A 23,670-nucleotide genomic window follows, 5' to 3' on the forward strand; every position below is an offset into this window, starting at 1 on the left:
ATCACGAATATTTATTGTTCACATGACCATACAGCGATGATAGTTTAGAGTGCGTCGTTGACGTTTGGCTGTTAAACTTTAATGTAACATCGCGATGTGCTTTATCAAAAAGCTGATTGTGACAGCAACGATATGTTTTTTGTTGCTTTTTTGGATACATGGATTGGATAGCAAAGTATGTATATCCATGGAAGCAGAAACTCATTAGTATCTGCTCCATGTGGATGTATGCCTCTTTCTCAGTGCTGCTCTAGCCACAGTAAGCCTACTATTTACTATGTACTAAACATCACTGACAAATGTTTCTATGTATTTCATACATACTCACAATTGCTTTTTGATTTATTGCAAAATGTCAACCAATGAAAAACTCTTCCTTCTGATTTACCAACTTTTTCTTTTACTTGAATCTTCCCCTCACTCATACCCTGCTTATACCAGAACCTCACACTACAATCGTCATGGATTTAACATTGTCTTAGAGCCTCACCGACTTTGAAATCAATAAGGACCGTGGCTATATAGGCTCGCCAGCAGTTTCTATTTGGACACATTTTTATTCCCAAAAGCAACCTTCAAGTAATTGAACATCATCTTCATAGCATACTGCCGAGCTTTCTTCAAGGCTTTTTGGCCTGCTGCATTATTAAGCGGTTGCAGGAACGTCAATGCAAAATATAGGTTGTTCATTGAATGGGACCAAAGCTTGACACATTTTTCATTACCATCGATACTCTATTTGCTCCTAAGAAACAAAGCACAGCAACAGTTCTCACGAATATTATGTTCATGATACCCTTTTTAAAATATCGCGGTGTCTTCCTCTGTGTCCCATGTCTTACTATCTTCTGCGATACAGAGCGACAAGAGGAGGAGGAGGATTCTAAATACAGTACTCGGCATCTTCACGGGTCTGTCTGGCTTCTGTAACCGTCAAGAAAGAACTGTCAAGAGTGCGGCAATTGATTGACAAGAGACTAAGCCCGTTGGGGATCAAAATTGATGGTGTTTGCGATCTCACCCTCTTCACGCAGTAATAAGCGTAAAGCAAATGGGCTCCACCGAAATCGTGCGTTTGTAGTGGGAGGTACGTATAGAAGTTCTTTGGATATGTGATAAGGGAAGGAGAAAAAAAAGGGAGGAAAAAGAGGGCGACTGTCTGAGCCAAACGGTTGTTTGCTGATATGTTTACTTTTTGAGATCTCTTATGAATTTCTATTCAGGACCGAAACAAATTGTTAACCATGTTCACGACATTAACTAAAGAAGAAACGGCAGAAGATAGTAGTGCCACAGCAAGTCATGGCTTATTGTTGAAAACGCTTTGACCACGGTCAAAGCCATTAAAGTCGGTCATACATTTTATCTTGGCACAAAATATTCGAATACACTTGGTTGTGGCTTTTTGCCTATTAGCACCCATGATCGGCATAAACAACTTCAACAACAAAAGCAACCTGCCGAAATGGAATGCTATGGTATCGGTATCTCACATATGGTGGCGACTGCAGCAGAAGTATGTCACGATGCTCGAGGCATTGTTTGGCCGGAAGCATCGCGCCTTATCGCGTCTGCATCGTACCTACCAGTAACAATAATCAAGACCTATTAAATCTGGCGGAAACAATCTATGACTCACTCGAAGATACCGCGTTCAAAGTCAAGGGCCGTGGTTCAAGTGTGTTTTATAACGACGTGGTGATTGATGATCGCAAACAGATGTTTGGTGCCAAAATGGCAGATGCTGAACTTATCGGGTATCCGTTTATTGTCGTGCTGGGCAAGAACGCGCTCCAGACGCGAACAGTCGAGGTCAATCAACGCTTACAAGGTAAAGCTAATGTTAAGAGCAAGATTCCTGTTGAAGAGCTGGGACGATGGTTGTTTGAACGCCAAGTTATTTAAATATGACTATGTACAATATATATAGCCTAGCCCTACTTATTATAATCTTACTATAGAACCATTATACGCGACAAAAGCCACATTTTGTATCAGAAGAGCATTGATCCCCCCTCAATCTAGCCCTTTCCCCAAGCTCAAATAGTTGACAGGGTCAGAAGCATGTCACATAGTAATGATAATAATAAAGCAAGTTGCATCTTTCTGATCGACAAACAAACACGCGCGTGCAGAGAGAAAGGGGAATAGAGGCGGGACTACAATAGTTGAGCTCGACCCTTTTCGGTGGAATCTTATTTTGCACATGACAGACATTTTGCTTGTTTGGACATACTTCCTGGGCCGATCTTGTTGCTTTTGTTGTTGAAGTTGTGTATTCACTCAATATAAACTCGACATGCGTGAATATTAAGAGACATCATCATCGCTACTATCTTGTACCACACCTCTTCCGCATGTTGTCTCTCTCTTTCCTTGATGTTTTCTATCCTCTGCCCACATCACAAACACTGCCAACTTGTTGGAAAAGGTCTCACTAGACAGGGAGTCTTCTCTCTTTCTTCGTTCCTGTTTCACCTAAAGCAAAGTGATCAGTTTTTCTTCGACTAAGCTGTGAAGAGTAACAATCAACACAAGAGGGACAGAACAAACGCATAAAGTCAAAGGAAAGGTCAAAATGAAGCAAAAAGCGCAAAAAAAAAGTGACGAAATCCAAAAAAGAGAAAAAGGATTTGAGCGGTCTCCTCTTTCTTTTTTTATCCAACTTGCTCCTCTTCTTCCCTTTCCACACCATTTCTTCCTTTTTCTCTGCACTTTGAGGTAAGATATCAACGTTTTCTTAAAGCACACTACAGCTAGTACAGCACAGACCTCGTCCTTAAGCAGCCCTCCTATTGCTCCCTCTCTGACTATTACGTTGTCTGACTCTGCTGCGCACTGAACACACATTTACTCACTCACTCACTCACTACTTTTTGTTTTTCTACCGTACTTGAACGCCCTTTTCTTCTTAGGAAACCAGATGATGATGGAAGAAACAAGGAACAAGATATAGGAAGGAAACAAGATAACTTGCTCCTCTTCTTCCCTTTCCACACCAATTCTTCCTTTTTCTTTGCACTTTGAGGTAAGATATCAACGCCTTCTTAAAGCACTACAGCTAGTACAGCACAGACTTCATCCTCAAGCAGCCCTCCTACTGCTCCCTCTCTGGGGTCGACGCACTCCTTGCGCCCAATCGAACTTTTTTTGAGACATTAGAAACTGCAGGTACACAATTAAAAGCATTGGAGATGGGCCGTGTACAAGAGCTATTGCTCCCTGGTGGTAGCGCGCATTATCTTCGGTACAACAAGGAAACATATGACGCAATGTTACAGGCGGTTGGTGACTAATATGTTGTCTGCCTCTGCTGCGCACTGAGCACGCATACTCACTCACTCTCTCACTTCTTTTCGTTTTTTCTACCGTACTGGAACGTCTTTTTCTTCTTAGGAGACCAGATGATGGGGGAACAAGATATAGGAAGGAACCAAGATGAAAGGAGCAAATGCATTTCTATCTTATTCGCATATCAAACACAGCAAGAACGCACACGCATGCATCATTACATTTCAAGTATATAGAGAAAAAGAAAAGAAAAACATGACGAAATAATTAGATTGTACACCTCCATAGCATCCCCTGTCTTCCTTTCATCATATTTGCATCATTCAACCTTTTATATCTCTGCCATAACATCACGCCATGCACATTAAGCTCAAGCTTTTGCATATCATCTTTGGTGTTTATTAGTAGGCTAGCGACACCCCACCATTGTTTGCATACCCACCCAAAAAACCCATACTTTTAGGAGAAATAAGAAAGACAGTTCCACCTTTGCGAATACAATTCGAAGCGGTATTAAATAGCATTTAGTTGGATTTGGAGCTCCATGTATACAGTAACAGGTATATCCAGCTGGCTTAGAGCTTTCTTTCTAAAGGGCAAATGATACAACGTCAAATAGAATTTCGGAATACATGAGCGATAGAAGTAGAGCGTCGCACTTAATGACGGACTGATGGCACGCTTTGAGAATCAGTCACAGTTCTTTGACGTATATGTCAATTAAGCAGTGTATGTAATCGAGTAAACAGAAAAAAAAAACTATACCTACATTCTAACATGTGTGTCCCCATTGTATCATTAACTAATCCACTCGATCCCAGTCTATATCTTCGGTGCCACACACTATATGAAGAAAAGAGCTACTGTACGTGCAAACAAAAGAAACACCCTTTTACTTTAAATAGAAAGAAAGAGATGGGATTCAACCATTGTTCATGCAGTGTGGCAGCGTAAAAATAAGCTTATATGAAGGCAAGGTTGGCTGTAACATTTAGGGGGGCTTACATAGCCTTTTGGGTGGCCAAAACGTGAATTCATGAGACGGTCTTGACATATAATTTTTGAGAGTGATAGCTGCAGTGGGTGCGGTAGTCATGATTAGAAAAGAATGGAATCGCTTCGAACACCAGGGAAAAAAGACAGGTCACTTTGCCCGATTTCTGTTTTTCTTAAATGGATAGTTTTAACGTTGAGTGTAACAACGTTGGCCTGTGCCTATACAGCACGCATGCCAAAGGTTTGAAATAGTCCAAGTCAGGGGGGTTGTCGAAGATTATATTAAACTGTTAGCTTCCGAAATATAGATGAACAAGCCCACAACCGACAACTACGTCATGATGATGGTGTATTCTCACCGTACCTAATATATCTATCTTGCAGTAGCCACGTCATTTTGTTCCTGGATAAAAAACGCAAAAGCGCATGCTTCTGTCAACTGATATTTTGTACAAATTGAAGCTGTTTTTCACCCCCATAACGTGCAAGTCGTATACAACTTATTTGCAAGCTACAAATGTGCGAGACCATTACGTTTCTTTTTTGATATTCTTAAAGAGATTGCTGATATACGAGGAATTGCGAAATTAGGGATTGTGTATGTTTATATACATATATTTTATGTCATATTGTTCAACGGATATTAACTACACTGTTGCATAAACCATTACCTTTATTTATCAAGCTGCTGTACAGTATACGATGCTCTTTTGTATGGTAAAATGGTTAATTGGTACTAGCCATGATAACATACATAGGAGTTCTACTGTGATTGCGACAGCAGCTGTTGATTGGTGCGATCAATTGTATTAAACTGCTCACATTTGTGTGATAATACCCAAGCAAGCATGTTCAAGCAATTCTTGACCACTCTTCTTAAAGAGTCCAGTCTAGGTACATACAGGAGAGCAAGGAGGTATATTAAAACTTTTAGCTATACTAAAGAAGATGAAATGCTCTTTTGCTGACCCTTGAAAATTCCACAGCAGCAGCCTCTGTTCTTGAACTTCACACAGAGGGATAACCTAGCAACAGCTCTTTTATAGAACTGATGAACTCTATGAGTCAAAGAAAGCTACAAGATAACTAACACTAAGAGAGACCATAAAATTGGATAAATTAATATACCACTCTTCACTTGACCTCCAGTAAATAAGTCATGGGTACAGCTGGCCCTCCTCGCAAATGCTGTGGATGTGCCACGCTTTATTAAATACAGTATAATACTTTAGCCTCGGTCAAAGACGTTCGGATAACTCTGCATTAGTATTGTCACGACTTTCGACATTGTCAGGTGTGATGTCGGTTGCTCGAACACATATTGGGAGATCATCCTACACTGTTTAGCTAAAATTTGACAAGTGTGTTCGACCCAATGATCGCGTTCCCTAACACTAGGTCACCCCACAGTCAGCCGTAATTGTTGAGCACAGAAAATGCTCCAAAAGCAGCCATCAATGTCATTTTGAACCATGGCGTGAAGCAATAGCATCACTCTTTGCTTTCCCCCCACGTCATGTTTGCTGTTTTGTGTTTTTAAGCTTTACGTACGATTGAACCAACGAAAAAGATTTTGGAAATCCACAAAAGATCTTGGAAATCCACATATGTTCGAGTGACGCGCTAAAAAGAGACCTCTCTATACTTTAGATATCACCAGATATTTTATAATTAATCTATCATGTATTGTGAGATATGGCGACGCGATGTGGCGTAGTACATAGCCACGGCTGTACGTTATAGAGTGGCCAAAGAAGACACGTATCCTCCTTATTGTTTAGAAAGAGTGCTACTGGTTTTTGCTAGTGCTGCTGCTTCTATTTCCACAAACGATGGCTCATTATGACCTTGATGATGGTTCACAGTGCGTTCCGACTCGTTTGAGTTATGAAACGCCTGCGAGCAAGACCGAATAGACTTTTGTTACATTATTTGAAGAATTGCAAAATTCTTGTGTGGTCCGCTATAGTCCTGTGTCAATAATTAGCCGGATTTGCATATATATATCTATTAGAGTAAAGCTATTCTGTGGGATGCTTTGTATTAACGTAAATGAAAATGTACAGTGATTTATAGAGATTATGCACGTAACATTGGGTGTGCTGTCGTGGAAATGAGATAACATATGCAACAGACAGAGGTTACACCGCGCTCGCCTGCTTTCGGGGAGACGTCACTTTGCCCCCAGTTCAACCTCCGGCAGGTAGTCCTCCCAAAAACAATTCAAAGTAGTGGGAAAACTGCAACAGCGGCCCATTCATACTACACACACACACACACACACACAAACGTAAGTTTTTTCTTTCTTTTAATTACTGCTTGAACAATAAAACATGGCAAATGAATTAATCAAGTTAAAAATTTTAAATATCTTATTGACTACTGGCTTTACTCATTCATCGAATTTCAACGGCATCGTTTATATACCAACAACAACAACAACGACGACCAATCTATCATATTTATTATTCGACATTGTGGGGACATTTTACGTATATACAAAAACACGCGTTTTATTATTCCTCGCTTTCTGGCTATAACCCGATAAATCGCTCCATTGGTTCGTTCACTTGGGATTATATAAATATAGCATGCCTGTGAAGGAGATCCAAACACCTTATCCCGTCATTGACACTGATCCTAGCTTTGGCCGTGTCGTTCGTAACTTCCGAACAACCGACTACGCTGCATGGGCTGCTGGCACTGCCGTTGCACCGGCTGCCGTTGTTGGCATGGGTAAGAAAAAAGAATCAAACGGACAGCAACAACGAGATATATGCAAACGCGCACACGCGAACAATACAACCAAAAACACCAATCCCAAAACTTATCTATATGGGCTTTATTTATAGAAAAATTCAACCCTGCCGCCATTGGACGTAGTCTCCGTATTCCTATCCGTATCAGCGCTTTGATCGGTTCGTTTGGTGGTTTCTTGTACGCATACCAGAACAGCAGTCGTACGTACATCCACTTTATTGGTTTTTTTCAGATATTAGATATCACACAAGAAAAAAGTCAAAGGGGATATGGACTAAGCATTACAAAACACGATTCATTTTGGGGGGGTGGTGGGAGAATAGTTCGTTTCTGGGGCTGGAAGGAAAATGCTGCTGAGGTAGCAAAGGATCACGAAGAATTGAGCCAATTGGCTAAGGAAGGCAAGGCCCTGTATGGTGAAAGCAACATGCCCGCACACGTCCAAGCTGCTTCTGCTCAGAACTCGAGATTCGCTCAGCTCAAGTTCAGTAAGTTATTTTTCATGGTGTGTCCCCACCCCCCCCCCCCCATTTCATGCTATCAATAACACATGGTGTCTTGTAGGTCTTATTCCTTGGTTCAACCTTGCCAGCCACAACAACCACGGTGTCGATACTTCGAAATACAGCTCTTAGATTGTTTTTATAGTTTTATAAAAAAAAAATATCATTCACACAAATTTTCTACCAAAAAAAGAAACACTGCACTTGTCTTTCCTCTTTCTTGAGTGGTGTGTGTTTTTCTTTTCTTTTTTTTTTGCTTTGGGGTTGTCGATGTGTATGAGTGATCCCGTATGGGATACTCAAGTCATGATTTATAAAAGTCGTAAAATCCCAGCCACACCCACCCTCCTCCAGGACGGTTTTTCGCAATTTCATGCTGTGGTGATTTCTCGATTGGAAAAAAAAAAAGACCGATTTTTCCTATCTGTCAGTGTGAACCCTATCATTACCCGATTATGCCTGCACCTGCTCCTGTAAACGAATCAATAACCACCACCACTGCTGCTGCTGCTGTTTGGCAACAAGCAGTTCCCGATCAATTTCAAGACACTATGAGTGAAAAAGAAGAACAAGACGACGACGATTTTGACGATTACGACGATTATCTTGATGACGAACTCAATGACACTGACTTGTGGGATAATGCTACTGGAGGTACTATTTTATTTTTTTCTGGTGAGGAGGGGGGGGAAAGTGATTTTTATAAGTATATATACTTAATACCTCTTTGGGCCAATGGAAAACTAGATTTTACAAAACAATACAATCGTTTACGACAGCAGGTCAACACAAACAACAATCAACCATCTGCCAAAGTGGTAGTACCTGCCAGTAACTTAAAACGCCCGATACCAGCCAACTCGAAAGCAGCTACTTCTACCACTACTACTGCAACCGATGAAAATGATGGCCGAGCCGTAGCAGATAAACGGCGTGACCTGGATACGCAAATCGAACGCTTGGGTCATTTTGCAAGCCGTATTCAAGTATCGGACTATACACCCGGTGCTGTCGCTGTGGGAGGTGGTAGCAGAAAGGCTAACGGTGAAAGGTGAGAAAGAGAAAGAGAGAGAGAGAGAGAGAGAGAGAGAGAGTGGTGTGGTAGAAACTAAACAACTAGCATGGGAATACATACAGAACGATTCAAAAGGACAAGGCAGACAGAGCCACGGTGGAGCAAGTATTAGATCCACGTACCCGCATCATTCTCTTCAAGATGCTCAACAAGGGCATCTTTTACGAAATCAACGGCTGTGTGAGTACGGGTAAAGAAGCCAACGTGTACCACGCGACGACCGAAGACGGAGTGCATCGTGCGATCAAAGTATACAAAACATCGATCCTGACGTTCAAAGACCGTGATCGGTACGTGACGGGCGAATACCGTTTCCGACACGGGTACAGCAAATCGAACCCGCGCAAAATGGTCAAGGTGTGGGCGGAAAAAGAGATGCGCAATCTGCGACGCTTGAAGCAGGCAGGCATTCCATCGCCCGAGGCATTGGTCCTGCGCATGCATGTTCTGGTCATGGAATTCTTGGGCGACAAGAATGGATGGGCCTATCCAAGACTCAAAGATGCTCAGATCGATGCATCGCGCTATCCTGCTCTGTACTACCAGCTGATCAAGAATGTCAGAACCATGTATCAGGTCTGCAAGCTGGTTCATGCTGATTTGAGCGAATACAACATTCTGTAAGTTGGACTGCTTGTCGTCGATGCACATGGAAGAAAAGAAACGGGTTGATACTGACCCCCCCCTCTCTCTCTCTCTCTATTCGCCCGTTAGATACCATTCACGGACACTTTACATTATTGACGTATCACAGTCCGTTGAACACGATCATCCGCATGCATCCGAATTCTTACGGAAGGATTTGGCGAACGTGTCGGACTACTTTGGCAAAAAGGGCGTCCGGGTCATGAGTCTGATGGACTTGTTTGCTTTTGTGGTCGATGCATCGTTTGGCAATGATGACCAAGTGGTGGATCGTAAACTGGAAGAGGTAAAGCTTTCTTTTTTCTTGCAAGTCAGTCGCTGCTCTTGTGTGTTTACATGCCCATGTATCTTTATGCGTAAACACACAAACATGAGACAGGCTAGCAACAACAACAACAAAGAGGCACATTCTTGTTTTCGCTAACGATTGTATTTCCAGATTCAAGCTAAAATGGATGCAGAGCCGGAGAAAGAACGCAACAAGGTGGAAGAAGATATTTTCATGAAGTCTTATATACCACAGAGTTTGGAAGAAGTTGTGGATGCTGAACGAGATACCTTGCGTATTGCAGAAGGCAAGGGTAAAAATGTGAGTAGAAAGTTGGTTCTGGTCTTCTTTTTATTGTGATGATTGACTTTCAGAGCAATTTCCCCGTCATGTATAGCTTGTATACGCCAACTTGCTCGGTGATTCAAATTTCCAACAAGCAGCAACCAAGGTGGACGATGATGCAAGTAATGTGGAATCTACTCAGAGCAAGATTGCAGATCTGCGGATAGAGAGTGACACCACGGATGATGATGGTGATGATGATGATGATGATATCAGTGATGAGGATGAGGACGAGGAAGAAGAGAGCGATTCAGAAGACAAGCGAGGCGCTCCACGTGGAAAACGGTATGAAGACAAGGATGTGAAGAAGGAACGCAAGCAAAAGGCCAAAGAGGAAGCACGAGAGAAGCGGAAACAAAAGCTTCCCAAGGCTGAAAAGAAGCGCAAGATCAAGAACTCGAAGCGACGCGCTAAATAATAATAAAGAATAATAATTCATAATAGTGACAATAGACTACGTGATATAGTGTGCATCGTGTTATTGATGATGTGGAGTTTACGATGATGATTTTGGCACACCAGCCATGAATGGGTTATTCTCTACAGTTTCTTGGTCTTCTTCTTCTTCTTCTTCAAAGACACCCCATATGCTTGGCTCGTAGTTTGCAATCAGATCTTTTTCCTTGTGATACCGCGCATGCCACCCGTCAAATCCACCTCGCATGACAACCACCTGTATTATTTGTCTTTGAGTGCATATGCCATTTGTGTCTATATGTGCATATGCAAGCCATTGAAACAGAATAATGTGTTTTATATATACCTTCTGGTCACCCTTTTCGCCCGTGAGGTGACGCATCTCATTGTATATGCGCGCTGCCTTGGGTCCGCGTTGCTGTGACAAGGCACAGTGAAACACGACCAGCGGCACTTGCTTGTACTTTTCAATCAGTGCATTGCCACGATCTACCAATTGATTGGCGGGTACATTGATGGCGCCAGGAATATTACCACCCTGTATAATGAATCCCTCTCAGGTATTTAGTATAAAGTGTTGTTTGGTTGTTGCAGGGACAAAAGGGGAAGGGGGGGTGGGGAAATACATTACGTGAAAGTCATTGTCCCTGACATCAACGACGAGATAATCTTTTCCTGGCACTTTTGATGGGTCACGGACACAATGGACAACCTCTTCGCTTTCAATAAAAGGTGCGCTGTATGACATAGTGTGAGTTTGAGAACGGACTAAAAAGTGGGATATAGGGTATATGCACTACACAGAGATGATGTGTTACAACAAACAGGCAAAGCAAAGCAGCAGGTTCAAAACACCGTTTTGTACGCAGGGAGCAAGCGTGGAACTCCGCCCCCGTTTACTTTGATCTGCCACACATGTGAGAGTGTGAGAGAGAGAGTACGGTCTTTTTGTTATAGACACGGAGAGGAAAAGGAAGGGGGGGGCGGTCTCTCTCTCTCCCCGTCTCTTTATAATGCGGAGACGTAAGATTGTAAATATGGAGAAAGGGAGGGTAGGGTAGGGTAGGGTAGGGTCGAACACCCGCGCAAAAATAATAAAACGCAGGGCCAGTGAAGCAGCTCGTCTTATAAAGGACCACTTCCCCCCCCCCCCAACCCCAGGCACACCCCCTGAGTGTAACGACACGATGCCCCAGATTGGAAAAACTGAGCACGGCACCCGATTTGGGAATGAAAAAAAGAGAGAGAGAGAGAGAGAGATTCTTATTTCTTGGCGGCTGTTCATCACGATCGAATGCGGTCATTGGCTGGGGGGGGAGGGGGAGGAGAGAGAGTAGCTTAGCTCCATTAGCTCTGTGTTCGAAAATGAAATATAAAAGAAAAAAAAAACTATTTAGCTCATTTTTTTTTATAAAGAAGGAATACTCTTCTCTCTCTCTCTCTCTCTCTTCTCCCAACTCTTTCGCTCCTCTGTTCTGTTGTGTGCACGCGTGTATTGCCAACAACTACTTGAACCCTAAAAGAACTCTTTCTCTCTCTCTCTCTCTCTTTCTCCGCCCTCTTTCCGTCCACCACCAACCACCTCTCCAGCAACACACACACACACACACACAACCAAACAAACGAGATGACGCTTCTCAGTTACCCGTTCGAACTGGTTGCGCCCATGGCCGCCATCAGCTCCATCTTGCTACTACTCCTGGGCCCGTTGCTGATACCCCGCTTCTACCTCGTCTTCCTCTTGCTCTACTTTATCTTCTTTTTATACTCCCAGATCAACCACGTCTTCAAGTTCTGGATCACCTCGTCCTTGATGATGAAGAAAATCAGCAACTGGAACCAAACACAACGGATCAGCAGCATCGATAGCAATGATAATAGCACCGTCAACAACAGCAGCAGCGGCAGCAACACCATGAACGGAGGAACCATATCGTCTGGCCCTGCATCGCCCTCGCCCACGCCCACGCGCGAACGCTACAGCAGCAGTGTGGTGGACGACGCTCGGCTCGACGAGATGGAAGCCTCGCTCAAGCTGTATGAAGAGTCACACCTTATTCACGCCTTCATTGTGCCCAACTATGCTGAGCCTGAGGGATTATTGCGGGACACGATCAAGCGCTTAGCCAACCACAGGTAAACTTATTTTTAGATAATGACTCCACGTCCCACCACACCCGAACCCTCTCTCTCTCTCTCTCTCTCTTTCGAATCCACACCCATCGAAAAAACCAACAGGGAGGGTGGAGAATGATTCAAACAAAAAAAGGGAAAACTGATCGGATTTGCCAAAATTAGGAACGCGCAAACAAACTATGTCATCATCCTTGCCATGGAAGCCTCCGAACTAGGCCATGGTGCCAAGGCCGAAAGCCTGGCGGAGTATTTCAAGGACAGTTTCTTGCACTTTATTACGACGGTCCACCCAGCAGACATCCCGGGCGAGTCGCGCGGCAAGGGTTCCAACGTGTCCTATGCTGCCCGTGTTGGCTGCTCTGAAATGATCCGACGGGGCGTCGACCGACGACGCGTGATCCTCACCATCTCTGACTCCGATTCATCGATCCCGGAGCTCTACGTCCACGAGGTATGTTTGGAACAAGAAGTTTAAAAAGTTGCATACGATGGTCTAACAACAAAGGGGGTTATATATATTAGTTGGAAAAGAGCTTCAATCAGGCCGACGATCCATACTTTTTACTGTATGCACCACCCATCTTCTTCTCACGCAACTGCTTTGATGTGCCTGCGGCGGTGCGGATGACTGACATTACGTGGTCGGCGATGGTGATGGCCAACCTGAGCAACAGTCGTGGCATCGCATTCCCCTGCTCGACGTACAGCTTGAGCATGGTGCTTGCCGAACGCGTTGGGTTCTGGGACACGGACTCAGACTCTGTGGGCGAGGACATGCACATGATGCTCAAGTGCTTCTTCAAGACGGACGGCATGGCGCGCTGCCAACCGATCTTTGTGCCCATCAACCTGACGAACGTGCAGACGAACGGGTACATGTCCAACATGTATGCACGCTTTGTGCAGGCCAAGCGGCACTACAATGGCATTGCGGACGTGTCGTACACGCTGCGCAACGCCTTTGGACTGCGTGCGGACGGCGGGAGCGGTGCGACGACGGGCGAGCTGATGATGCTTGCAGCAGCCACCACCAAGAGTAAGAAAAGCAGCATGTATGCATCGCCGACCTTCTGGATCGACAAGTTGATTATTTGCATCAAGGTGCTCGAGGCGCACATGATCCCAGTCACCTCGGGCTGGCTGATGTTTGCAGCCGTGCCGCTGATGCAGTTTGTGCTGTTCCCACCGCATCCGATGGTCGCCGTCGTCGACCCCGCCGACAATCCTATCCTCACCTCTGACTTTTACGCGACCCTGTGGAACATTGTGAAAATCATCACCGTCTTCTTGCCCTTCCCGCTCTTTGGCACCTTGGCCATCTACGAGTACCTCCACCGCTTCGTCGATCGCGAGCTCTACCGCAAGCAAAAGTCCGAGTCCCGCTCCTGGCGCAACTGCTTCGACTACATCTCGTTGCCCATCGCCGCATGGCTCTTCATGACCATCCCCTCGACCATTGCCGCTCTCAAGCGCCTCTACAAGACAAACGACCAGTACATTGTGGCCGAAAAGTTCTTTGACGAGGAACGCGCTTAACCCAAGGTTCTTCCCTCTTACTTCTTGCCCCCCCCTGCTTAGATATATATATACACATTATACCTTTAATAATCCCACCTTTTGGCGAAAGAAGGGGGTTGGGGTTTAGGGCAGGAGGAGGGACCTTTTGCTTACATACATCATCCACGTAAATTTCCTTCTGTATCTTTCTTTTCTTCATAACGCACGCATGTGTAGTGTACTACTCTTCCCCCCCCTTCCATCTCTCACATGTGCTACTACTAACTACCACCACCACCACTACTACTACTACTACTACTATTAATACCACTATTACTCTGAGGCTTTTTTGATTTCTTTTTCCATCTAATCGTTTCTGCATCTCTCTCTTAACTCTTTTGTATCTTTCCTCACATTCAGAAAAAGCGCATCTGTTTGCGCGTAAACCCCCTTAAACTCCCCCTTCACAAACACACACACACACACACACACATACACATACACATTCATAGTATATCAGCTGTTCTCTAATGTATATCAAATCAAATCCTAATAACAACAACAACAAAGTATCGTCTGGTTATCAAAACTTATGCATGCGCTACTTACTCTCTGTTGCTGTTGTCGGCTTTCTCTTTTTATATTTATTTGTGTCACCTCAACCAGGCAAGCTAAAACTATTTAGTTGCTCAATGTTTCTTTTTTTTTTTTTACATGCGGCCTGATGCGACTACTTGATTAGACATTTTGCTTCCGTTCACGTGTGTCCCTTTGTTTAAAAGAAGCTCCGTTTTAGATATGTGACATTACAAACAACAACAACAACATGACGCATTTGGGTTGTTTATTTGCACGCACACATTGACAGACAATCCTATTCGATGATTGCCATGGTTACACATAACCGAATAAAAACTTTTTTTTTGGAGTAACCAACTCACTCACACACACACACACACACAGAGTGGCAGATCAGTTTGAAAAAAAAAAAAAAAGGTTGGGGTTGTAATTCATTTTGTATCTATGTTATCTTGTACTTGGAATGGCTCGGGCTCCAATCACCCCCCAGATTTCCCTCTTTCAGTGTGTAAAAGCCGTTTCTTTGGATTGATGTTCCAGAAAAGCGGGTATTCATTTCAAAAAAAAAAAAAATCGCCGCTGAGAAACCAACAGCGATAATTTGACCCTTTCTTCTTGTGTAAATGCACATACAAAACATGTGCACTTGACAGCAGTAACCAGCCCAAAGCCCGGGCTACAAAAATCACAATGAATGCCCTTCTATGTCCAATAACGGCAAAATAAATTAGAACAACTGTTTTAGCGAGCGGTACACAAGACAACCCCTCTTTGAATGACATGGGTGGGCGGGCAGTCATCAGCAAGCGAGTTTTAGAGTTTATACTTTAACAAAACGTCCGAGCGAAACTTGTATCAGGAAAACTCTATGCAAGCATGAAAAAAAAAAAGTTGACTGTGCGCGTAAAGTTGCTGGGGGTAGTGTTGCCTGGCTTCCTCTCTCTCATTTTGCTATTGTTGTCGGACCAGGAAGATTCATCCGGTTCCTTGAAATCGATGTTCCAGAAAAGCGGGTTGTTCTTGACATTTACTCAAGGGGGGGGGGTTGCTCAAGTGTGTGGAAGAAAGCTTGGCGTTTTGTTCCACCCAAAGTCGTACGATTTGGAAAGCCACACAACGTAATCATTGAACTTTTTTTGCACAAATTGTTATATACAAGTATTACAAGTAAATGTGTAAACAAAAAGGCACACAGAAGGAAAACAGCCTTGGCGTTTTATTAGGTAATAAGGCGCAAAGCCTCGCTCTTTCTCTTGTTTTGGAAAGAACCCGATACATAGAACCACATGCAGCCGTTTGTTCTTGTGAGTACACATACATGAACCAAGGCATTATAATTTGGTCCACAACAGTCAATGTCATGACACCTCTCTCTCCCTCTCTCATATATCAACAATGACGTCTTGTTATCCAAAGCATGATGAAGCTCAGGCTCTGTTGTGTATGTGTGTGTGTGGTGCAGTTGTACAACTTGACTATAGTTTTTTTTTTTTTTGCGCATATAGACTAAAACACCGGAACTTTCCAATGTGCTACGTATTACAGAGAACTTTTCTCTCTCGCTCTCTCTTTGTAATTCGCTGTTCGCTTTGCCGATCCATACCTTTTTTCTTCACGTATGAAGAGTCGAATTGATTATGCATCGAGCCAATAAAAGTAGTTTAGATTAAAGAAGCTCCTCATGCAATTGCGTCTTTTTTTGTGGTTCCTTGTATACCATGGCGGTCAGGTGGTCCTCTATGGCAAAATCAAGATAATTATACTTTCTTGGTGCTGAATATAAAAAAAAAATTGCGATTATGCCTGAGCGTTCTGTTCATCCATGTCGATTGTGAAATCCGGCTTGAAGAGATTAATAAGCATTACAACAAAGCATGTCTGTCTGTTGAAGCAAGTAGTATGATTAACTCAATGTCAAGCATCATACCAGTCCAGTAGCCTTTTATTAAAAGTCAGTAGCCATTGAAGGATCACTTTTTTCTTTTAAAACCATGTAGATGCGCAATAGCTACAGAGAGAAACCATGATCTACTACTAAGTAGTACTTTTGGTCTCTTGAAATCAATGATGGGATAAAGCGTCCCGTTACCTAGTACGGGAAATGGGCGTCTGGAAGGGCTATAGTAGTGTATGTAGTACAGATATTTTATTCCATTACTAAAGCTCCACGAAATCACGGGCGATCAGGAAACAAAAATAAATTAAGCACCGTTCCACTGTCGGCGCAAGCGCCTACCACCCCCCGGGCCACACACAACCCGGACGGCCCCACTCCGGCACACTTTTTTTCCAACCCGACGCCAAAGAGTCCCAGGAATAATTAGATGGTAGAAAAGGACAGCAATGCTGCTACTTGTCCTAGATTCTTTATAATGTAAACTATGTAATACTATAACAGGACACTCTCTGCTTAACGATCACAAGTGTTTCTGTACTTTTTTCTTTTTCCGCGCATTGAAAGGAGAAAAGGCGTGGTTGTAATATGAGTAAATCGGGCATATGGATCACTACCGTTTTTAGATCACCGTCGCTTTTAGCATCAACCGAATGTAATGTTATGCAAAGGAAAAGAAAGACTCGATAAGGAAATAATATACAGCTAGTACTAGCTTTCATGGGAGGCTGCTGCTGCTGCTTGTTATTTTAAACAATAAGAGATGAACCTCCTCTGTTTGCTCTTCTGCCCTTGAACCGCTCAGCGTATTATTGCGTCTATAGGATGCAGCTACAGCTACCATATTCCCAGAAAAGTGCCCAATTACTGTAGTCCTTTCTGAAAAAAACGAGTGGATACAGAGAGACGGTTCTGATTAATGTTGTTGTGGCTGCCGGAGCAGAAACAAGGTTAAAGATATAAAACAATCTTCTGCGTGCAGCACAACCACATGGGCCGTTCGCTGGTGTTGCATGCTCTAAGCATGGGATATAATTTATAATAAGGTTGTATTGAAATGGACTGAGTATCGGCAAAACGTTACTTATGCATCAAGTCGGGGAGGCAGGGTAATTCTCTTTAAGCAAGATCGCTGCTGAGCATGATAGACGAACTTTTGTTTATCCCCCGCCGTCTTGCTTCCTACTCCTCCTCCCCATTCCCACGCTTCATTATTAAACTCGTGCATCTTGAGGCATGTAATTCATTGCCCGCGCATTAAAAAGAAAGTGCAAGATGATGCTGCTACCTTCCAACTGGCAGAATATCATTCAATGTGCATCATACACAACCGATCCTGTTTCGATGAGACTATCATAGAGTTATATGATCCATTTGCATTATTATCAGAATGGGTAAGAAGTTATACGATAAAAGCATACCAGACTTTTATACAAAAAAAAACTATACATAGTGAGCAATGACACTTTGGTAGCTTCTGGGCTTCTTTGCTACAGCAGCTTTATTGGGCCATGTGTTAATTTCTCGTGTATTATGCAAGACATAAGGTAAATAAGGATGGTACAGACTCTGTACGAGCTTGAATTTGGGAGATAACAGCAGAATTAGCTGGCAAAGTAAACAGATGGCTAATATGCCAGTCTACATTGCATTTTTCTCTCCCTAAAAAAGAGAGGTTATCGAGCACGAAATTACCTACTTTGCCACAGCCGTTATCCCGTAACTCTAGGGTATACTACGTACTCAGACGACTTTTGAGAACATTTCATGTATCCAGGATTTAATACAAGTCGCTAGTGTATGGCATATGTTACAGCACACCATCAAAAGAGAAACCAAAAAAACCAAGGTCTCGAACGAACGCATAACATTGTTATTACATATATACAAAGAAAGGCAGTATACACATTATATCAGATTAGCTACCAGTAGTAGTAGTAGTAGTACTACTACTACTCAAGTCGACCACGCCATCGCCACTGATTCTCAAAAAGCTTACGGCCCCAGCATCGTCCACAACGGCTAGCAGAAACGACAAATTCAATGTGTTTGTATATCGGATATGATGAAAACTATCAGAATGTCGTGGTGATTTCTCCAGATCGCTGAATAGCTTTTGGTATTTCGCCAACGAGGGTATAGCATCGCAGGAACTAGTTGTAAAATCATGTCAGTTTTCACCAGAAGGAGGAGCAGAGACAAAGGGTGGGTGGGGGGGGGTTGGTAATAGGATTTACTTTGTTACTACCACACGAAAATCAGGCACGCCTGGATCCCGCTTTTTCCACTGTGGATTAGGTCGATACACATCCCAATCGAATGAAGTATCTGTTACTCGACATGTGTTTTGATCTGTTGTAAAGGGTTTATACCAAGGGCTTGAAGGGACAATTTTAAGTGTTGAGTAGACCGAGTCTGTATGAAAGAAAAGATGAGTCAAGTGACAAGAGACGACGCTGTATCCATGAGGTGTAAAAAACCTACGCAATGTAGAGGACTGATGGCGACGAACAAGCGGCCTTGAGCCAAAACAATAGAGTAAAACACGCTTGACACAATAAGCGACTGTACGAATAAGCCATCCACATTGATGGCTCCAGTACGATCCTACTAATAACGACGGCGATGGATACTGCTGCTGCTGCTGCTGCTGCAAAGGCAATGTAGAGCGTCGAACAATGTATCCAAGACGTCGAAGATACGCGTAAACTTGATACTTTTCAAAAGTAATCCATCCATCCTTTTGAGCAAACATGAATTCAAAGTAATCCTCAAGACCCGTTGTGTCGTCGTCGTCGTCGTCGTCGTCAGACTCGATACGGAGCGCACTCATATTGATCAACCAAGCAGCTTCTTCCGGATACAACATCATACAACCTTTCACTGTATGGCCCATGACACGAAAGTGTGTGCCTTTATAACGAGACACTGACGTTAAACCCGTGACACGATCCAGCGTACCCAGGCTCAGATTCTTTTCATTGACTTTTTTTCTTTCGTCAATCACTGCAAAAAGAGCATTGCGCGATTCTTCAAGACTATTTTCTTGTGACGGATCATACACATTTTCTTTTTGACCATGTCTAACATTTAAAAATAGATTAAATATATTTATTATTGACGCGATGCATTGCACAGAAATAGAATTTTGTATAATTGTACAGAGATTAAGTTTATCGTACTTTGATCGTTGTAAGAGCGTGGAGTAATCCGGTGCTTCGTCGCCTTCGCTATCGCTCATGCCTGTTTTTTTTTTGTGGTCACACAAAGTACATGGCCAAGTGGATCAAAGTGAATTTTTTTAACTTTTTTACCACTCAGCAGCTAGTATTGAAAGAAGAGGTTATATAGATCACCAAGCAAGCCTGTCCTTTTTCTTTTGTTTTTTTTTGAATCCAATCTGTATCAAATAATACAAACACTTTCAAGCAAAAAGAGCAATAGACAAAAAACAGGTTGATATATAACGTATGTAATTGTAAAATACAGCTATTTAGGACTTTTATACTTAAAAAAATCATTGGGTGGTGCTCATCGAAATCAGAAAGATAGAGGTGATGACTGCGACAACCATGGTGATGCATATGTGGTGTACTTGTCAAAATTTTGTCGAGAGAGAAAGATCAAACGTCACTACGCATAGCGTTCCCATACCCCATAAAAATGGCAACTGACACGATAGCCTTGATTACAGCTCGACGATCAATTACAGGAAATGATGTTCATAAGGTTGGAAGAGTGTACTATCAAAAAAATAAAAATAAAAAAGAGGCGGGGCTGTGGTAGAAACGGGTCTTGCCATGGTTCGGACGCATTGTAAAGGGTGGGGTGGGGTAAGTCTTTGAAGACAATGTAATGGTAGTACGAGGATTTGCCGCGTAAACTTCCAACACTGGAGCACAATGTCAGAAAACATATCAACATACTACAATCCTCAAATCTGTTGCTTTTTATGTATATTATTCGTTATCTGTGCAACACTAGTCGAGCCATCCTTTGATGCATTTGTAATACAATTGACCATGAGTTCTTACCACTATGGTTTTCAAATGTCCATACTGGGTCCTCTGTAATAGCCAGGTACGGATCCAATAAGAATTTTCATTGCGTGAGATCAGTCGTATCGTCGCACATTTAACCCCAGTCTATACCATATGTTCGCAGGTAGTTGATGAGGTTACGTTTCAAAATTGAGAGCCGAATTTCGATCCTAAAATGACACCTTCGTTTCCACCCGAGCCACCACTAGTCTCGCCTTTACTGGACAATGTGGGGTTTGCTAAACACCTTGAGTCATAACTTTATACTTTTATAAAGTAGCAAATTATAAATGTTATATACTCACACACTTGATAACGCCAGTAATGTAGCTTTTATCGCATTGGATTTTCCTACTATATTGCGAGCGAAAAAGACTGCTTGGCTGACCCGCTCTATCTTTAAAACGTTCAGAGCAAGCCCAGGCGCATCAGAAGTGAAAGGTGCTAAAGAACTCTTCTGGGTACCGCTGCAATTATGTACAGACCAATGATGAGGCCGTGTACCTTTCTCAAAATAAAACAAACAAATTGCAGCCTCTAGGTGCAGGGATCATCATGTAGTTCAAGAGCCGGTTTTTTCAAGTGAGTTTCTTGGAAATATAGAATGTAAATTATGTCTCGAGAACAAATGTATTCCTGACAGTCTTCTTTTTCAAGACCTTTTCTTATCACCATCGATCTAAAGCCCCACATGCCGCTAGCTTTATATCTTTGCCCTCGTGTTTCCTTTTTCAAAAAAAAAAAAAAAGTTTTTTCGCTAGTTCATAGTTTATTTCTATCAATAAACGAACATTACATGCAATATCTTTGTGTATATCAAGTACAGTATATATGACACCTCTAAAGCATGCATAAGTTACCATACTATTATTAGCTTAAAATTGGCCCTCTGATAAGTTGCGACAAGCGTTGCTGATGATGAGAATATACTACCTATGATAAAATCCAGCCCTACAAAACAGATGTTGCAATATGGTTTTCTGACATTGCAAAAAACCCGATGGTGCAAGCGTAAAGATTGCATTTTGTTGGGAATAGTAAGAGCGGGAGTCCACAGTAGTAGTGATAAATCGTGGTTTATTCATTATGAGTTTGGTAATATATGAATTTATACAACAATGGAGTTTATAAAGCTCCTCCTACTAATTCGTAGCTTCGTCTTCATACTTGTACGTAGCATCCAACCGTCTTCGCAGATGCTCTCCAGCAGTAATGATTTCGCCGCTCTTTGCAACCCCTTGGGTAGACTCTGAGGGTGGAGGCACCACCTTGCTAGGAATAGGCGACAATAAAGTAGCATCCTCAGGGTGAACAAAGAAAGGCATCGAGTATCGGTCGAGATGCGCATGCTCGGGTAAAAAGGTGACTCTGTGCAACGTACTTTTGAATAATCCGTTTGTCCATTCCTGCATCTGATCGCCCACGTTCACCAAGATCGAGTTCTCGATCAGAGGTGCAGAAATCCATTCTGTGCGACTGGCCTTCACCTCAAGACCGGGAACATCTTTTTGGAATAAAAGTGTGATGCTGCCGTAATCACTATGTGCACCCGCTCTCACGGGCTCCTGGTAAGTGGATTCACCGCCGCGTGGATATTTCAGATAACGGAGGATCTGACCAGATTGTTCATCGTAAGTGTGACGATCGGCAAACCAATTGGCTCCGCCTTCTTCTTCCGGGATCTGTTCGGGTGATAGCGAATCGTACGACAAAAAGCACATGTAAGAGCTTGGGAAAAAGAAACTTTTTATTTGTTAGCACGTACCTCGAGTGCAATTGCAAATGCTTGAAGGACACGCATGGCCATACCGTGGCAAGCCTACCAACGTACAGTTAATAGACGGTTGTAAAGCATATGTTTGGGGTATCGACAGCATTTAAAAAGTTTGGCGATGTGTGATAAGACTTACTCTGGAGAAACCTTCTACAAATGCATGCTCCTTCTCGAAAACAGCTGGAAGCGGAGCGTGGGCCTTACCATTCACAAAGTTACGAAAGTTGAAACCTCTGTTTGATCTTTTAGTCACCATTGCTGCAACGAATAGCCACTCCCAGTTATATATATACTTACTCCTTGTGGTCGCCTTGCTTTTGGTTCTCAGGATCCAGTCTATAGCATGCCATATTTTAAATGTGACATATTAGAACAACCCCCCCCATCGAGAAACGTGCGGAGAGAAAATTAAGTTGCTATGCTGGGGAATTCTTACGTCTCTTGATAGAGCTCAGAGTAGCCATGATTGTCTTCTTGGATCAAATATTTACGCTTCTCGTTGGCAGGCGTATCGAAAAATTCTTTAGCCTTAAAAGGGAAGAAAAAACCACGCTCATTTAGTCTATTTATTTATTTTATCTTGCTCGGAATGCAGGCAAATGGCAGCGTTGTTACCAATTCGAATGAGCGATCAATTTGATCTTTGGCAATGCCGTGGTTCACCATGTAGAAAAAACCAATGGACTTGCATGCTTCCAAGACCTTTTGAGCAACTTGCTTGGGATCGTTGTCGAAATTGCCAAAGTCAATAACTGGTATTTCGTAGGCCATGATATGAAATATGACAGATAGGAGGGAAAAAAAAAGGGAGTGAAACCGAAATAGAAAAAAAAAGATGATCTTTGTCTGGGTTAACCCCCCCAGCCCGGATTAATTCTTTCGGAAGGTCCAATCTAGGCAGTGCCGCAGGTACTCAGAGTACTCGAACTAACTATTCTACAAAGCTAATCTTCTAACAGATTGATGATAAGTGTGGAGCGAATACTTGCTCTTGGTGTAGCTATATCTTATCACCCATATTGATCAAGACATACAGTACAATAGACCCTGGTTACAAAAACCGTATGGTAAAAACGCCATGTAAGCTGCTGTAAAAAACCGACGGATTCAACATTGGAGGCTGCCAATGTGATACTTTACAGCGAGTTTCGTTTCGGATGAAGACCACCATCCCCTAGTTGAGCCAAAGACACCGTCACCTTCCTCCGATCACGCCAACAAGGGACAAAAGATGTCAATAAAATTATGATGTGACCAACAAGACTAGACGGTTGACAACAAATCCAGCGACCAACACAATGCAGATGCTATAAAATAATCTATACCAAGTGTATCCCGAGTACTTTGATACAAGTCTACGTTCACGCCATTGAATGTTTCGAAAACGATCTGCAGTGATGGGCGATAAGCAATAAGGGCAAGACTTTATTGGGTGTGATTACTTTAAATT

At 42.9% G+C, this 23,670-nt stretch overlaps 9 protein-coding genes across 9 annotated transcripts; 5 read left to right on the forward strand and 4 right to left on the reverse strand.

Moving 5' to 3' along the window:
* Window positions 1-1,518: 1,518 nt before the first annotated feature.
* Window positions 1,519-1,905, forward strand: BDB00DRAFT_878831 (anticodon-binding protein; the record flags this gene model as incomplete). The annotated part of the gene is made up of 1 exon (XM_053127785.1): window positions 1,519-1,905. The coding sequence occupies one exon, from the start codon at window positions 1,519-1,521 to the stop codon at window positions 1,903-1,905; it is 387 nt and encodes a 128-aa protein (XP_052973472.1).
* A 4,623-nt stretch (window positions 1,906-6,528) lies between these two features.
* BDB00DRAFT_855538 (NADH-ubiquinone oxidoreductase complex I, 21 kDa subunit-domain-containing protein) lies at window positions 6,529-7,809 on the forward strand. Its single transcript, XM_053125728.1, has 5 exons — window positions 6,529-6,577; window positions 6,878-7,023; window positions 7,140-7,247; window positions 7,371-7,535; window positions 7,612-7,809. The coding sequence occupies exons 2-5, from the start codon at window positions 6,879-6,881 to the stop codon at window positions 7,680-7,682; spliced, it is 489 nt and encodes a 162-aa protein (XP_052973473.1). The 5' UTR covers window positions 6,529-6,577; window position 6,878; the 3' UTR covers window positions 7,683-7,809.
* Window positions 7,810-7,969: 160 nt separating this feature from the next.
* BDB00DRAFT_855540 (RIO1 family-domain-containing protein) lies at window positions 7,970-10,060 on the forward strand. The gene is made up of 5 exons (XM_053125729.1): window positions 7,970-8,204; window positions 8,298-8,601; window positions 8,688-9,245; window positions 9,340-9,556; window positions 9,710-10,060. The coding sequence occupies exons 1-5, from the start codon at window positions 8,006-8,008 to the stop codon at window positions 9,896-9,898; spliced, it is 1,467 nt and encodes a 488-aa protein (XP_052973474.1). The 5' UTR covers window positions 7,970-8,005; the 3' UTR covers window positions 9,899-10,060.
* A 319-nt stretch (window positions 10,061-10,379) lies between these two features.
* BDB00DRAFT_774932 (Rhodanese-like domain-containing protein) lies at window positions 10,380-11,048 on the reverse strand (the record flags this gene model as incomplete). The annotated part of the gene is made up of 3 exons (XM_053120187.1): window positions 10,380-10,556; window positions 10,647-10,838; window positions 10,932-11,048. 3 exons carry the CDS (start codon window positions 11,046-11,048, stop codon window positions 10,380-10,382), a joined length of 486 nt encoding a protein of 161 aa, XP_052973475.1.
* A 70-nt stretch (window positions 11,049-11,118) lies between these two features.
* On the reverse strand, window positions 11,119-11,429 carry BDB00DRAFT_933655 (uncharacterized protein; the record flags this gene model as incomplete). Its single annotated transcript, XM_053129124.1, has 1 exon — window positions 11,119-11,429. A coding segment is annotated over one exon (309 nt), but the record flags the coding sequence as incomplete, so codon positions are not given.
* An 888-nt stretch (window positions 11,430-12,317) lies between these two features.
* Window positions 12,318-13,972, forward strand: BDB00DRAFT_774935 (uncharacterized protein; the record flags this gene model as incomplete). Its single annotated transcript, XM_053120188.1, has 4 exons — window positions 12,318-12,436; window positions 12,599-12,887; window positions 12,959-13,406; window positions 13,458-13,972. 4 exons carry the CDS (start codon window positions 12,318-12,320, stop codon window positions 13,970-13,972), a joined length of 1,371 nt encoding a protein of 456 aa, XP_052973477.1.
* Window positions 13,973-15,119: 1,147 nt separating this feature from the next.
* BDB00DRAFT_855546 (uncharacterized protein) lies at window positions 15,120-15,653 on the forward strand. Its single transcript, XM_053125730.1, has one exon. The coding sequence runs from the start codon at window positions 15,389-15,391 to the stop codon at window positions 15,632-15,634; it is 246 nt and encodes an 81-aa protein (XP_052973478.1). The 5' UTR covers window positions 15,120-15,388; the 3' UTR covers window positions 15,635-15,653.
* Window positions 15,654-18,120: 2,467 nt separating this feature from the next.
* On the reverse strand, window positions 18,121-19,700 carry BDB00DRAFT_134588 (uncharacterized protein). The gene is made up of 4 exons (XM_053116198.1): window positions 19,589-19,700; window positions 18,891-19,489; window positions 18,644-18,821; window positions 18,121-18,559 (listed from the first exon to the last, which is right to left on the reverse strand). The coding sequence occupies exons 1-4, from the start codon at window positions 19,645-19,647 to the stop codon at window positions 18,325-18,327; spliced, it is 1,071 nt and encodes a 356-aa protein (XP_052973479.1). The 5' UTR covers window positions 19,648-19,700; the 3' UTR covers window positions 18,121-18,324.
* Window positions 19,701-21,506: 1,806 nt separating this feature from the next.
* On the reverse strand, window positions 21,507-23,071 carry BDB00DRAFT_855549 (uncharacterized protein). The gene is made up of 6 exons (XM_053125731.1): window positions 22,836-23,071; window positions 22,657-22,748; window positions 22,518-22,556; window positions 22,357-22,453; window positions 22,212-22,265; window positions 21,507-22,128 (listed from the first exon to the last, which is right to left on the reverse strand). Exons 1-6 carry the CDS (start codon window positions 22,989-22,991, stop codon window positions 21,589-21,591), a joined length of 978 nt encoding a protein of 325 aa, XP_052973480.1. The 5' UTR covers window positions 22,992-23,071; the 3' UTR covers window positions 21,507-21,588.
* Window positions 23,072-23,670: the final 599 nt, after the last annotated feature.

This window comes from Zychaea mexicana (assembly GCF_025766255.1).
Source record: "Zychaea mexicana strain RSA 1403 chromosome Unknown BDB00scaffold_149, whole genome shotgun sequence".
Lineage (NCBI taxonomy): Eukaryota > Fungi > Mucoromycota > Mucoromycetes > Mucorales > Lichtheimiaceae > Zychaea > Zychaea mexicana.

Coding starts and splice junctions, on each gene's coding strand:
- BDB00DRAFT_855538 (XM_053125728.1), top strand. CDS start 6,879: ATGCCTGTGAAGGAGATCCAAACACCTTATCCCGTCATTGACACTGAT. Junction 7,024..7,139: donor GGCTGCCGTTGTTGGCATGG/GTAAGAAAAAAG, acceptor CTTTATTTATAG/AAAAATTCAACCCTGCCGCC. Junction 7,536..7,611: donor ATTCGCTCAGCTCAAGTTCA/GTAAGTTATTTT, acceptor GGTGTCTTGTAG/GTCTTATTCCTTGGTTCAAC.
- BDB00DRAFT_855540 (XM_053125729.1), top strand. CDS start 8,006: ATGCCTGCACCTGCTCCTGTAAACGAATCAATAACCACCACCACTGCT. Junction 8,205..8,297: donor GTGGGATAATGCTACTGGAG/GTACTATTTTAT, acceptor ATGGAAAACTAG/ATTTTACAAAACAATACAAT. Junction 9,246..9,339: donor TTGAGCGAATACAACATTCT/GTAAGTTGGACT, acceptor TTCGCCCGTTAG/ATACCATTCACGGACACTTT.
- BDB00DRAFT_855546 (XM_053125730.1), top strand. CDS start 15,389: ATGAAAAAAAAAAAGTTGACTGTGCGCGTAAAGTTGCTGGGGGTAGTG.
- BDB00DRAFT_134588 (XM_053116198.1), bottom strand. CDS start 19,647: ATGAGCGATAGCGAAGGCGACGAAGCACCGGATTACTCCACGCTCTTA. Junction 18,822..18,890: donor CCATCAGTCCTCTACATTGC/GTAGGTTTTTTA, acceptor TCTTTCATACAG/ACTCGGTCTACTCAACACTT. Junction 18,560..18,643: donor TTTCGTGTGGTAGTAACAAA/GTAAATCCTATT, acceptor TTTTACAACTAG/TTCCTGCGATGCTATACCCT.
- BDB00DRAFT_855549 (XM_053125731.1), bottom strand. CDS start 22,991: ATGGCCTACGAAATACCAGTTATTGACTTTGGCAATTTCGACAACGAT. Junction 22,454..22,517: donor AAGCAAGGCGACCACAAGGA/GTAAGTATATAT, acceptor AAGATCAAACAG/AGGTTTCAACTTTCGTAACT. Junction 22,129..22,211: donor CATTTGCAATTGCACTCGAG/GTACGTGCTAAC, acceptor TCACCCGAACAG/ATCCCGGAAGAAGAAGGCGG.